A 13,381-nucleotide genomic window follows, 5' to 3' on the forward strand; every position below is an offset into this window, starting at 1 on the left:
TCAAATGTGATGTAAAATTGCAAAACTCTTTCGGTTTCCAGACACATTATTGACTCATCAAGACCTACCTTCCTTGTGATTTCCCACCTATCATTTATTAAATTAAAGATTAAATACCTGATACTTTTTATATCCCAGGAGAGAAGTCACAATATAAGCTGTAAGCATTACTGGACTTTTATTGCCACCTTGAAGCTCACTATGGATCACTCTTCCTGGCTCCCAAAATTCACCATTGGATTTCTGACGTCCTTTGAGCCACGTATATGTTCTGTGTAACACATTCTGATCAATATCTATGTAAGGATCAGCTTCAAGGAAACATCTTAGAACAAAAGCTGACAACCTAGGTGAAAAAGGAGAAAAATTACATAAAATACACTTTATAAAGTCTTCTAAATAACACTGAGCAAGAAAACACCAATAACAACATTTTTTTCCCCACCACAAGATTCACAAAAGGATAATCACTGAAGAAGAAACAAAGGGAAAAAAGGCAACAGAGAGACAACATGAACATCTTAGTCTAGCTGCTAGACACAGTTTCCACTTGGGTATGGCCAAGAAATTCCACATCAACTCCCAAAACACCAGATTTGGAAAGGAACTTAGAAATCATCTAATCCGCTCCCCCCTCCCAATATTTTACAGGTTGAGAATTCGACACTCCAGGAGAATTAAATTGTCCAAGGTTATCATCTTTGGACTGTTCTAGGTATTTACCAAGGAAGATCCCATTACACACTTGGCTCAACCCTAAAGCTATGGATGAAGTATATATAGTTCACAATCAAATGGTAGTACTTTTAACTAGAGAAAATGGATATTTTCAACTAGAGAAAATGGATATTTTCTCTACGATAGGATAGGAGTCAAAAAAATTACAGCCTATAAACCAAATCTGTCTGGGCCAAATCTGGTCCTTGTGCCAAATCCAGCCCAGGGTCTGTTTACATGTGTCTCCCTTCCAGCACACTCCACCTGAGAATGATTTCTAAAGGGATGAAGGAAGGAAGGAAGGAAGGAAGGAAGGAAGGAAGGAAGGAAGGAAGGAAGGAAGGAAGGAAGGAAGAAGGAAAGAGGAAACAACACGCAACAGAGACTCTATGTGGCCTGCAATGCCTAAAATATTTACTATCTGAGCGCCTACAGAAAAAGTTTGCCAATGCTTGCTACAAAACAATAAATATTTAGGCGAACAGATCATCAAGCAATAAAACACCAAAACTTTTCTATTTATGGATCTCTATCCTGACACGGCCAAAAGAAAATTTGAAGCAGCTATGTCTCATCCTATGAAATGTTTTGCTGTGATAAATATTACTAGTATTCAGTAATATCTGACCCTCTTTTACTTTGAGTATGCAGAGAAATTCACTTCTTTGCCCTTTTGAAGTTAACCACAGCCATGTGACCAGCTCTCATAACGATAAAGTGAGAAGAGATGTTGCACCCAGGCTGAAGCACCTAATTACCAGTGTTGGATACTCCAGCCTCCTCTTTTCAGACTAAGTCTGGAGCCTCCTGGGGAGATGGTGGCTGCTGAGCAAAGACTACAGAGCCCCCTGCTGACCCACAGCGGAAATGCAGCACGAGCAAGACAGAAGCTCTCATTAATAAGCTACTGAGATTTTAGAGGGTTGTTACCGCAGCGTGCCTTGTCTAACCTGACTGCTACAGTTAGTCAATCTTCTTCTGGGTGAAATGTAGAATTGACAATAGTGCAAGGAGAGAAAATAATCATCCAAAATCAGCCACACAGAGATTCCATTCTGGAGAAAATCTGGATGCTTATCACTCAATTCCATCACTGTTTTCCACAAAAAATAACCTTAAAGAAACTATATTGACTGTGTTAATACAAAATTTGTATTTTGTATTGTAAATTGTAAATAAAAATTTGTACTGATCATGTACGGTTAAGAAAACTACATCGGGGTGCCTGGGTGGCTCAAACGACTGACTCCCAACCTCAGGATCATGAGATCGGGCCCCATCCGAGCACACTGGGCATAGAGCCTGCTTAAGATTCACTCTCCTCCCTCTCCCTCTGCCCCTCCTCCCCTGCTAGCGTGCTCTCTCTAAAAAAAAAAAAAACTATGTCACAATCACTCAGTATTTCTAACCAGTTTTTCTTGTCAACTGCATCATCATCATATTCTTACTACTTTTCCCACAAAAAAAGGATTTATACCTTTCTTTTCTAAATAAAAACATTTTACTTGTTAGTGTTTTAAAACCATATTTAAAATGGAAAATCTCCTTTAAAGCCCTGCTATAGGAAAAGCAACCTACAAGCCTATATACATAGGGACACATCTGTCAGTTTCATGGCCATTTTGATTGAGTAAGAGCCCATTCATGACAGATTTGTTCTGTTTGTAAAAACACTTGCCAAGTGGGAGCCCTTGGGTGGCACAGTCGGATAAACGTCCGACTCTTGGTTCCAGCTCAGGTAATGATCTCAGGGTCTTGAGATCAAGCCCTGAGTCAGGCTCCAAGTGCAGTTAGGAGTCTGCTAAAGTTTCTCTCTCTTTCTCCCTCTGCCCTTCCCTGCACTCACTCACACTCTCAAATAAAAAAATCTTAAAAAAAAAAAAACAAAACACACTTACCAAGTACTCCCAGAAGGGTCATCATTCCCAAAAGCACTGAAAGAGCCATCTTCCCTCTGATAGAGAAGTTCTCTCTGATAACCTGAAGAACAAAAAAGTAGACAGATAATTACAACTTGAAATGAATTAAAGTTTCTAATCATGACTTCATATTAAGGAAATATGAACAAAGAATGGGAGAGAAGATACCAAATCAGCAACTAATACTGAATACTTTCTATATTAAATGCTGTGAGAGATTTAAAATATCAAGATTTTTTAAGCAGAACATGTAAAATAAGAACTGTGATAGCCCCAAATTAAATTCAGAAGAATATTATAACAGAGACAGCAATTCTAGCCAGTTAAAAGGAAGCAAACTAGTCTGACTCTTGATTTTGGCTCAGGTCATGATCTCAGGGTTGTGAGATCAAGTCCTGAGTGTGGCTCCATGCTCAGTGCAGAGTCTGCTTAAGATTCTCTCTCCCTTCAGCAGCCCTTTCTGCCCATGGGTCCCGTCTCTGTGCTTTAGTAAAATCACCCTTTTTGCACCAAAAAAAAAAAAAAAAGTGGGGGGGGGAGTGCCTGGGTGGCTCAGTTGGTTAAGCATCTGCCCTCAGCTCAGGCCATGATCCCAGAGTGCTGGGATCGAGTCCCGTGTCAGGGCTCCCTGCTCAGTGGGGAATCTGCTTCTTCCTCTGACCCTCCCCCGCCTCCTGCTCACTCTCTCTCTCTCTCAAAAATAAAATCTTAAAAAAAAAGATTCTCTCAGATGTGGTATATATATACAATGGAATATTATGCAGCCATCAAAAGAAATGAGATCTTGCCATTTGCAATGACGTGGATGGAACTGGAGGGTGTTATGCTGAGTGAAATAAGTCAATCAGAGAAAGACATGTATCATATGACCTCACTGATATGAGGAATTCTTAATCTCAGGAAACAAACTAAGGGTTGCTAGAGTGGTGGGGGGGTGGGAGGGATGGGGCGGCTGGGTGATAGACATTGGGGAGGGTATGTGCTATGGTGAGTGCTGTGAATTGTGTAAGACTGTTGAATCACAGATCTGTTCCTCTGAAACAAATAATGCAATATATATATTGCATATAAGAATATATGTTAAGAATATATGTTAAGAAAAAAAAAAGAAGATAGCAGGAGGGGAAGAATGAAGGGGGGGAAATTGGAGGGGGAGACGAACCATGAGAGACGATGGACTCTGAAAAATAAACTGAGGGTTCTAGAGGGGAGGGGGGTGGGGGGATGGGTTAGCCTGGTGATGGGTATTAAAGAGGGCACATTCTGCAAGGAGCACTGGGTGTTATGCACAAACAATGAATCATGGAACACTACATCCAAAACTAATGACATAATGTATGGTGATATAACAATAAAAAATTTTTTAAAAAAAGATTCTCTCTCCCTATGCCCCTCCCCCAACTCGTGCTCTAAATAACAAATAAATAGATAAATAAAATATTTAAAAGTAAGCAAACTAAAGGCGAAGTTTCATTTAAGTCTATAATGTTGACTACAATAGTTTCCATGCTTAATCATCTAAAATTGTTTGCTACCTAAGAAAAATACTATCTAGAGTATTATAATTAAAGTTTAGGGCTAAAATGAAAAGTAAAAATACTTCCTATTTTCAGGCCAGCAACAGAAGGGGAAAATTGCTAAATAATCTAAGATAATTGCTTTAAAATTTATTGGTCATGGCCAACTGAGGTAAAACAAAGGAAGAACCGGTCTCTGACCACCACATCAATTCTAAATTCTCACAAAAAAAAAAAAAAGAACCCAGCAGTGGTAATGAAGTCTCACTACAGAAGTAAATTGAGAAGGGGGTTAAGGCTCATATAGCTGCTTTAGTAAAAGCAGATGTTTCATATTTGCAAATAAATGGCTGCAAATAAGGCAGGTGTTTCATACTTGCAAAGCAATGAATGCAGGTCTCAAAGACCAATGACTAAGAAATCATAGGCCAAACACTAAAAGATTCACCAAACAACCCACCATAAACTAAGCTGCTAAAAATGAAATTAAAATAGCAATAATTTGGGACGCCTGGGTGACTCAGTCAGTTAAGCGGCTGCCTTCAGCTCCAGTCATGATCCCAGGGTCCTGGGATTGAGCCCTGCATCGGGCTCCCTACTTGGCGGGGAGACTGCTTCTCCCTCTCCCTCTGCCTGCCACGCCCCCTGCTTGTGCTCTCTCTCTCTCTGACAAATAAATAAATAAAATCTTAAAAAAAGAAATTGATAGTCTCTCACTTAAAAAAAATAGCAACAATTTATCATTAGATAGCAAGCATAAGCAGGAGCCAAAAATGTTTCCAATTCAAGGCATTATCAATGATTCTCTGGTAACCAAGCACTCTTCCTGAAAATTAAAGGATTCTACTACAGGCAGGGGACATCACACAGTATGAACTTTGCAGCACAGTTACATGGAGCCTGGAAACCATAAGCGTTTATAAAATGTTGAATTCAATCCCTAGGAAACTCTAGTAACAAAAAAAGTTTACTTTATGAATACCACATTTTAGAAGCATCAATAACTATAAGTAATTATTCATATTTAACTAACAAAACATGAGCATTGATGGTTTAAAATTATAGCTAATCTGCTCTTGCCATGTCCCAAACTTTCCTCCTTGAGCCCTTCCCCAGAAACCCCAGATCTGAGTATCTGATTTAAGCTACAATAAGACAAAGCATGTAAAATACAAGACACTATTTCATGGTGAGCTTTAAGACCTATAGTAAAAGAAATACAAACAACATTTAGGTGATGCCAGAATTTTGCTTTAATTTAAAGAACGGTGTTATGATGAACGGTGTTATAATATTCATATTTAAAACTGAAATTCTACGGTACAGTAATTAAATATCTGATCTTGATCCAACACTGACCATGTGTCAGGAACTGTTCAAAGCCCTTTCAGGTATGAACTCAGGTAATTCTCACAACTCTAGGATGTAGATGCTATTTAGAGATAGCATCTTCAGAGATGAGGACACTGGAACTCAGAACATACCAAGTGCAAGGTCACCTGCAGCACCTTTACAAAGCGCAGCACCTTTACCGCCTGGCAAGCCCTCAACAGACAAGAGGCATCACTCCATACTGCGGGCATGGGAAAAGGCTTTCTAACACCCAGTTTTTAAGAAAATATGTAATAAATAGGGCCACAAAAAATTCTTTTAAACTTTTCCATGGCAAAACACATATTAGCAAAGTTAAAGGACGATGAATTAGAAGAAAATATGTGCCACACACACAGATAAATGGCTACTGTCCCTAATATTAACATACAAATTATACATACATTTATATATTATTAGTTATTATTATATATAAGTTTAGAGAAAAAGAGTAAAATCCTACAAGAAAAAAAAACAGACAAAAGACAAGAAACATTTCACAAAACAAAGAGAAATGGACTTCAATATATGGAAAAATGTTCAACTTCATAATAAGTGAAATGCAAATTAAAACTACATTGAGATACCATTTCTCACCCATCCTGCTAGCCAAGATTCAAAAGTCTGACCACCCATTCTGTTGGGAAGGCTGTAAGGACACCAAAACCTCGTTCAGTGCTCGAGGGAACTCAGAACGGTACAACTGCTGTGAAGGGAGTGTCTATACTTTTTGATCCAATAATCCCACTTCTAAGATTCTACCCTGAAGATATACCTCCAACAATACAAAAAAACATATATGCAGAAGATAATAAGATTATTCATTGCAGCATTATTTGTAACTGCAAAAATACCGGAACTACCTAAATGCCCCCAAATTGGAAACTGGTTGACGTAAACGGTAGTACATACACACATTGGAGACCATGCAACTGTGAAAAAAAATGAGGAATATCTTTCTGAACTCAGACAGAGTGAATTCCTGGATTCACTGTTAAGTGAAAAGGGCAGAGTAAAATAGTATGTATAGTATTCTACCTTTTGTGTAAGAGAAAATAAGAAAATATAAATGCATATGTTAATTTCTACAGAGAGAGTGAGAAACTAGAAACTAATGAAGTTATCCACAAGGGGTTGGGAGAAGGGTTACAAGAGGGAGAGATACCCCTTCACATATACCTTTTAGAGTAAGTTGGGCTTTTGGAAGCATATTAATGTTCTCCATATTCAAAAAAGAAAACAAACAAGAATAGAAAAAAATGATAGGCATTATTAACACTAGTTCACTTCAACATGTTTTAGTTTTCATAAATCTTGGAAAAAAACACAACATATAATCTCTTCCTTTTTCAGAGGCAGTCAGGGTTCACAGAGAAGCAGAAAAACTTTCAAGTGTTTACAAAGGAAATTAGCAAAAGAGTCCAAGACATTCTTCTTCAATTTCCAATTCAGGACTAAATCCACCAGATAGCAGAGTTTAACTGTGAACTCAACCTGACAGGGTACCGGAGGGGAAGGGAAGGCAGGAGAGAGAAGACAGGAGGGGACAGGAAGGGAGGGGAGGAGGGGAGGAGGGGAGGGGAGGGAGGAGAGGAGGGGAGGGGAGGAGGGGAGGGGAGGGGGGAGAGGAGAGGAGAGGAGAGGGGAGGGCAGGGGAGGGGAGGGCAGGGGAGAGAGAAGAAAAGAAAGCTTTCAGGGGGGCACCTGGGTGGCTCAGTCATTAAGCGTCTGCCTTCGGCTCAGGTCATGATCCCAGGGTCCTGGGATCGAGCCCCACATCGGGCTCCCTGCTCAGTGGGAAGCCTGCTTCTCCCTCTCCCACTCCCCCTGCTTGTGTTCCCTCTCTCGCTGTGTCTCTCTCTGTCAAATAAATAAAGTCTTAAAAAAAAAAGAAAAGAAAGAAAGCTTTCAGGACCCACCATCACTACAGGAAATGTCTCTGGGAAAAGAAGGACCAGCTTCTAAAGAGCGGACCATGTGCTCCAAGCCCCCAAATCACGTCAACAACTGCAGTTCCAAGTATGTTATTATAAAACCAGAGAGATGAGATCATGCAGATGAGATCAGTGCTTATGGAAATTACCCCTCAGGTGGCTGACCTCCAACAGTCCCCATTAATATCAACAACTAGCACCATTCCTCTATCAGGGGCTGCCAAGCCCAGAGGAGGGGGAGGACTCACAGACAATCTCCAGTTGTGGAGTACATTTCTTGAGCTGGCTTAGATGAAACTGAGATTCCACACCTCCAGCTCTGCTCCCATAGCAAAACAAAGGAGAGAATCAGAACCCAGAGAGAGGAACTTATATGACTCTCCCAGTAGGAACATCCTGTGAGGTTGCCTTCTTCACATAAATCAGCCACGAATCGTTGGAGAATTATCAGTGCTTCTCCTGCAAATCAACCATTCCATAAGCAGTAAAGGACACTGTTGACGAGGCTGTGATGTTTACTTTTAATACAACAATTCAACAGTCAAGTGTAGTCACTTCAGTTGGAGATTTTTCATAATAGGTGAAAAAGGTGAAAATATGATTTTCTCCAAAAGTTTATGAGGAAATAAGAGTATTGCCCAAAGGTCACAGTTTCATGAATAGCTCTGGAGTTAGAAGGCAATAGTACAATAGAAATTAACAGACACTTCTGAATATTAAAATACAAAAGAAGTCAAGAGTCTGATAGGATAATGACCCATGAACTGTTGTTTATAAAGGGCCAGACAAGCTACACACTTCCTGGGTCATGAATTTTCTTTGGAATAGCCATGAATGTAAAATATTTATAATCTATCATAATAAAGATGAAAATACTATTCATAGAAAGACATAGAAAAAAATCCTGAACATAATTTGACTTGGTTTACCTCAAGTGTCAAAATTACATATAAGGAAAAGAAGTAAAATCAGCTCCTTGTGACTCTATCACTCACTTCTTCTGGTAAAAGGCTGATGAAAATAGTTCCTGTACTAAAAGAAAAGTAATCATCATCAACGTCTTTACTCTGTATGATATGGAATATGGAAAGCAAGAACTTACTTCCCCAGGTTTTTCAGTTTTTCAGTAATTTCACTACTGCCTCTAGCCATTCTTGTGATGACTGGAACAGCATCAGAATTCTGCAACCTGGGGGCACCTGGGTGGCTCAGTCAGTTAAGCATCTGCCTTCAGCTCAGGTCATGATCCCAGGGTCCTGGGATCCAGTCCCACGTCGGGCTCCCTGCTCAGCAGGGGAGTCTGCTTCTCCCTCTCCCTTTTCCCCTCCCCACCCCCCACTCGTGTACTCTCTCTCGCCCACTCTCTCAAATAAATAAATAAAATCTTAAAAAAAAAGAATTCTGAAACTTATTTTTCCTGTTTTTATTTCAACAGAAAAAAAATATAACGTGTTTTCAACTAGGCTTGGTCTGAGTCTCACTTGAAAAATGGAGCCACAGGTTCCATTTTTAAATATTTGAGGAAAACAAGTGGTTTAAATCTCTAATTGACAGGATTTCCAGTCCTTATCAAAAACAGTTTTCGTTTTACAGTTCTATTTTTCTTTCTGACAGCAAAAGAGACTTCATTCAATGATGTAGTTGTTGTTTTGACCAAAAAAACAATGGGTTAGGTTACAAGGCTCCTGGGCCAAGCATGATTTAAGTAAAACAATGCTCTGTTCATAAATGACATTTAAATAATATAATCATGACTCATGCCAAAACCATTTTAATTTCTTAAAAAATAAAAACAACTACAGTATATTTAGAGTTTGGCAAATGTGATGGCAAAAGAAAAAACAGAGTCTCTGAAATGAGACCCTGATTTCATAATGAAAAGCATTATACCAAGAAGCTTTTGTCCACGACTTTGAAATACAATGGAGTTCAACCGGTGAAATGACGTATTTGGGGGGGCGCCATCGTGTTGACTTCCATCAGCCACTTCGCCCGCTCCGCTCAGAAGGTGAGCTGAAACCACTGGCCCCATTCCCTAGCTCCTAAGAAAAGCCAAGGCCAGGTAGAACTTTTAGTGTTTATAAACAATCCAGGAAGTACTTGAGACATGTTCTGGGCCCAACCCCCGCATCAGGATGATGAACCGGAGGCCCAAAGAAATGAATATTGACAGTAATTCATTCATCCAGTCTGTATTTATGGTGGTGCTTATATCGTGATACGATGGTGAAATGATTAAACACAGCCCCCACTGTCACGGTGAAAAGATTAAACACAGCCCCCACTGTCACGGAGCTTACCTTCTAGTGCAGGAGACACACACAATAATAGGCAAACGAGATAATTTTGATAATGTTAAGTGTGGTAAAGAAAATGAAATGAGGGGTGCCTGGGTGGCTCAGTCAGTTAAGCGTCTGCCTTCAGCTCAGGGCATGATCCCAGGGTCCTGGGATCGAGCCCTGCATCGGGCTCCCTGCTCAGCGAGAAGCCTGCTTTTCCCTCTGCCTGCCACTTCCCCTGCTTGTGCGCTCTCTCTCTCTCTCTCTGTCAAATAAATAAATAAAATATTTTTTTAAAAAAAGAAAAAGAGGGGTGCCTGGGTGGCTCAGTCGTTAAGCGTCTGCCTTCGGCTCAGGTCATGATCACAGGGTCCTGGGATCGAGCCCCACATCGGGCTCCCTGCTCAGCAGGAAGCCTGCTTCTCCCTCTCCCACTCCCCCTGCCTCTGTTCCCTCTCTCGCTGTCTCTCTCTGTCAAATAAATAAAATCTTTAAAAAAAAAAAAAGAAAAAAAGAAAAAGAAAATGAAATGAGAGCTCCTTGGGGCGCCTGGGTGGCTCAGTTGTTAAGCATCTGCCTTCAGCTCAGGTCATGGTCCCAGGGTCCCGGGATCGAGACCCGCATCGGGCTCCCTGCTTGGCAGGAAGCCTGCTTCTCCCTCTCCCACTCCCCCTGCTTGTGTTCCCTCTCTCGCTGTGTCTCTTTCTGTCAAATAAATAAATAAAATCTTTAAAAAAAAAAAAAAAGAAAATGAAATGAGAGCTCCTAAAGGGAAGGGAAGGCCACTCTGAGGGAAACACCACTTAAACGATGAGAAGGAGCCAGCCATGGGAGGACCCCAGGAGAAGGAAGAGCGGGTTTAAGCCCTGAAGCACCATGGAGCTGGGAGTGCTCCAGATGGAGCCGAGGGGGAGCCAAGAAAGGGCAGCCTCAGTGAGGTGAGAGATGGAGGCCAAGGCCAGGTCACCCAGTGCAGAAACTATTAGAGAATTTTAAGCAAGTAAGTGACCTGATTTTAACATTTTCCAAAGATACCTTCTATTGGAATGCCTGGGTGGCTCTGTCAGTTAAGCGTCTGCCTTCCACTCAGGTCATGATCCCGGAGTCCCGGGATCAAGTCCCACATCAGGCTCCCTGCTCAGCGGGGAGCCTGCTTCTCCCTCTGCCTGCCGCTCCCCCTGCTTGTGCTCGCTCTCTCTCTGACAAATAAATAAATAAAATCTTAAAAAACAAATGTCCCTTTTATTATATGTGGAGGCTGTATTGAAGGGGAGAGGACAGTGAAGCAGAGAGTTTTCTAAGAGGAAGCCCCTGGAGTTGTCCAGCTGAGCAATGACGGTGTGCGAGTGGAAGGATTCACCACGGGATGGAAAGAGCGAAGAACCTCCCATTTGTTTCTGAGGCAGATGGACAGGGTTTACTTGCTGACTGTGGACCCTAACTCCCTGGTCAGATGCAACTAACTGTATACACTATAGCTAACAGTTACTGGGCATTTACTGTGTTAAAGTGCTAAAATATCTTATTTCATCTTCAAAACAGCCCCCATGAAGTTGGTACTTTATTACCCCTATCTTACAGGTGGGAAAACAGGCCCAAAGCAGGAGGCAGGACTCAGAGCCTGGGTGTGACCACCTCCATAGCTGGCACTGTAACCGGGGCGTTCTGTCCCCCAAGGTGGGGCTGGCCTACCTCACAGAAGTAGTGCTCTTCATGCCTCTGGGAGCTTGCAAGACTATGTGGCCTTTAGAGAACCATGCTTTTTCTGCCTTCTGGCCCTCTACACCTTCTAACAACCAGCACGTGTGAGGAAGGCTCCCAAGCATCAAGGAGATGCAGCCCCGCCCCACCCCGCCCCCTCCCACCCCCCCCACCCCCCCACCCCCCCCCCCCCCCACCCCCCCGGCCGAGGGTGGCTTTGAAATACTGCAGATTGGCGCTCAGCCTGGCTAGGGCTGGCCTGAGGGACCAGCACTCCTTTTGAGGAAAAAAAAAAAAATAGATACCGAGGATTTTTTTCATTTTTTAGGAACCTCTGCTAACCCAGAGCAAAGTATCTAGAACACAACTCAACTTATCTTTAAGGGATGATTTTATCATTTTATCAGTCCTTAAATGGTTCAAACTAGAAAATTCACTTTTTTTTTATAGCACTGATATTTGACTAGCGAACATTACAATTCATACAGCATATAAAATATGGAATTATGGGGCACTTTCTAAAATATTTTACTTTATTTTATTAAATTAGCCCAAAGAATGTGTATCAAATTATAAAGCAACAGTATAGTTCCTACCTACTTTCTACTTGAAGCCAGTCGCACTGAATTTTGAATACAAGTCAGAATCTTGTTTTTAAAAGGTGCCGTTAAATTATAACAATCCGAAATATTTTTCATCTCCTTAAGTATAACCATTATGGCAATGTGTAAAATCTCATTTTTCTTTTTAGCATGGCACACACTGTACCACAGAGGGCACTCGATACCACTTCTTAAACCTAATTACAATAGAACTTGAAAAAAGCAGCTCTTGTATTTGTGTTTAAATATGACTGATCCACAAATATATGTATGAAGAAGGATAATCTTAAATAGCTCTGTATGCAAAGTACCAATTGGTAGATCTCTGAGAACTTCCTGAAGACCTAACCACATCCCAGTCATGCAGGGCCTGGCTCTAATCTGAGGGAAAATACACCACTCTCTCCCTCCCCACAGCAACACTCAGTTCACACTCAGCTCCGATTCCAATCCCTGGTCTCCCTCAGTTTGTCCTCTCCTGCAGCACATGGTTCCTGACTCACAACCCCCTTCCTCCCTTCCAGCTCTTATCTCTGCCAGCCTACCCTAGGGAGAGCTTTGGACCCTGACCAGCTCATCCTCTTGGGATTCCACATCTTAGAGCTCACTGTGGTCTAACCTGACACTTCAGATTCTAACCTTTGCTGTCTCCTTCCCTATAAGAGCCCATGCTCCCCCTTTACTATTTTATCAGAAGCCCCATTGAGACCTCCTGCACACTGGCCAAGTTCAATCATCTTGGCCAATTCCTGGACCTTTTCCATCCTAAGCTTATGGCTTTTAACAACCTAAAAATGTTGCAAAGTAAACTTATCCATATCGATCTGAGGAAGAACATGAATTCCAGAACCAGATCACCTGGGAGTAATCATGGGTAAGTTATATAACCTCCCTGTGCCTCAGTTTCCTCATCTGTAAAATGGAAATAATATCAGTACACCCATCTCCTAGGGTTTTTGTAAGAATTAAGTGAAAACATAGGGCGCCTGGGTGGCACAGTCAGTTAAGCATCTGACTCTTGGTTTCAGCTCAGGTCATGACTCAGGGTCATGAGATCCAGCCCTGCATAGGGCTCCATGCTCAGTGCAGAGTCTGCTTAAGATTCTACCTCCCTCTCTCTCTGCCCCTCCCCCCATCGTGCACACACTCATGCACACTCGCTTGTGTGTGTTCTCTCTCTCTCTCAAATAAATAAATAAATAGGTAATTTTAAGGAGGGAAAAAAAGAACTAAATGAAAACATTTGTAAAGCCTTTAAACAGGGTTCCTTATTACCATTGTAACGTAAAATTTAGTTTAGGATAAACAAGTCCTTACATAATGAGGGAACCTGGAAGAAAA

General features: G+C 41.4%; 1 protein-coding gene across 3 annotated transcripts in view; it reads right to left on the reverse strand.

Moving 5' to 3' along the window:
• CD109 (CD109 molecule) overlaps positions 1 to 13,381 on the reverse strand; it is a 128,172-nt gene that overhangs the window by 22,959 nt on the left and 91,832 nt on the right. For all 3 annotated transcript variants that reach the window (XR_003521615.2, XM_027603213.2, XM_027603211.2), the window contains exons 24-25: positions 2,616 to 2,697; positions 118 to 346 (exon numbers count right to left, since the gene is read on the reverse strand). Coding sequence is in view for 2 of the 3 variants with exons in the window: in XM_027603213.2 (XP_027459014.1) it covers positions 118 to 346; positions 2,616 to 2,697 (311 nt within the window). In the remaining variant the exon portion in view is untranslated. The remainder of the gene's footprint in view (positions 1 to 117; positions 347 to 2,615; positions 2,698 to 13,381) is intronic.

Source organism: Zalophus californianus, chromosome 7 (genome assembly GCF_009762305.2).
Source record: "Zalophus californianus isolate mZalCal1 chromosome 7, mZalCal1.pri.v2, whole genome shotgun sequence".
Classification (NCBI taxonomy): domain Eukaryota; kingdom Metazoa; phylum Chordata; class Mammalia; order Carnivora; family Otariidae; genus Zalophus; species Zalophus californianus.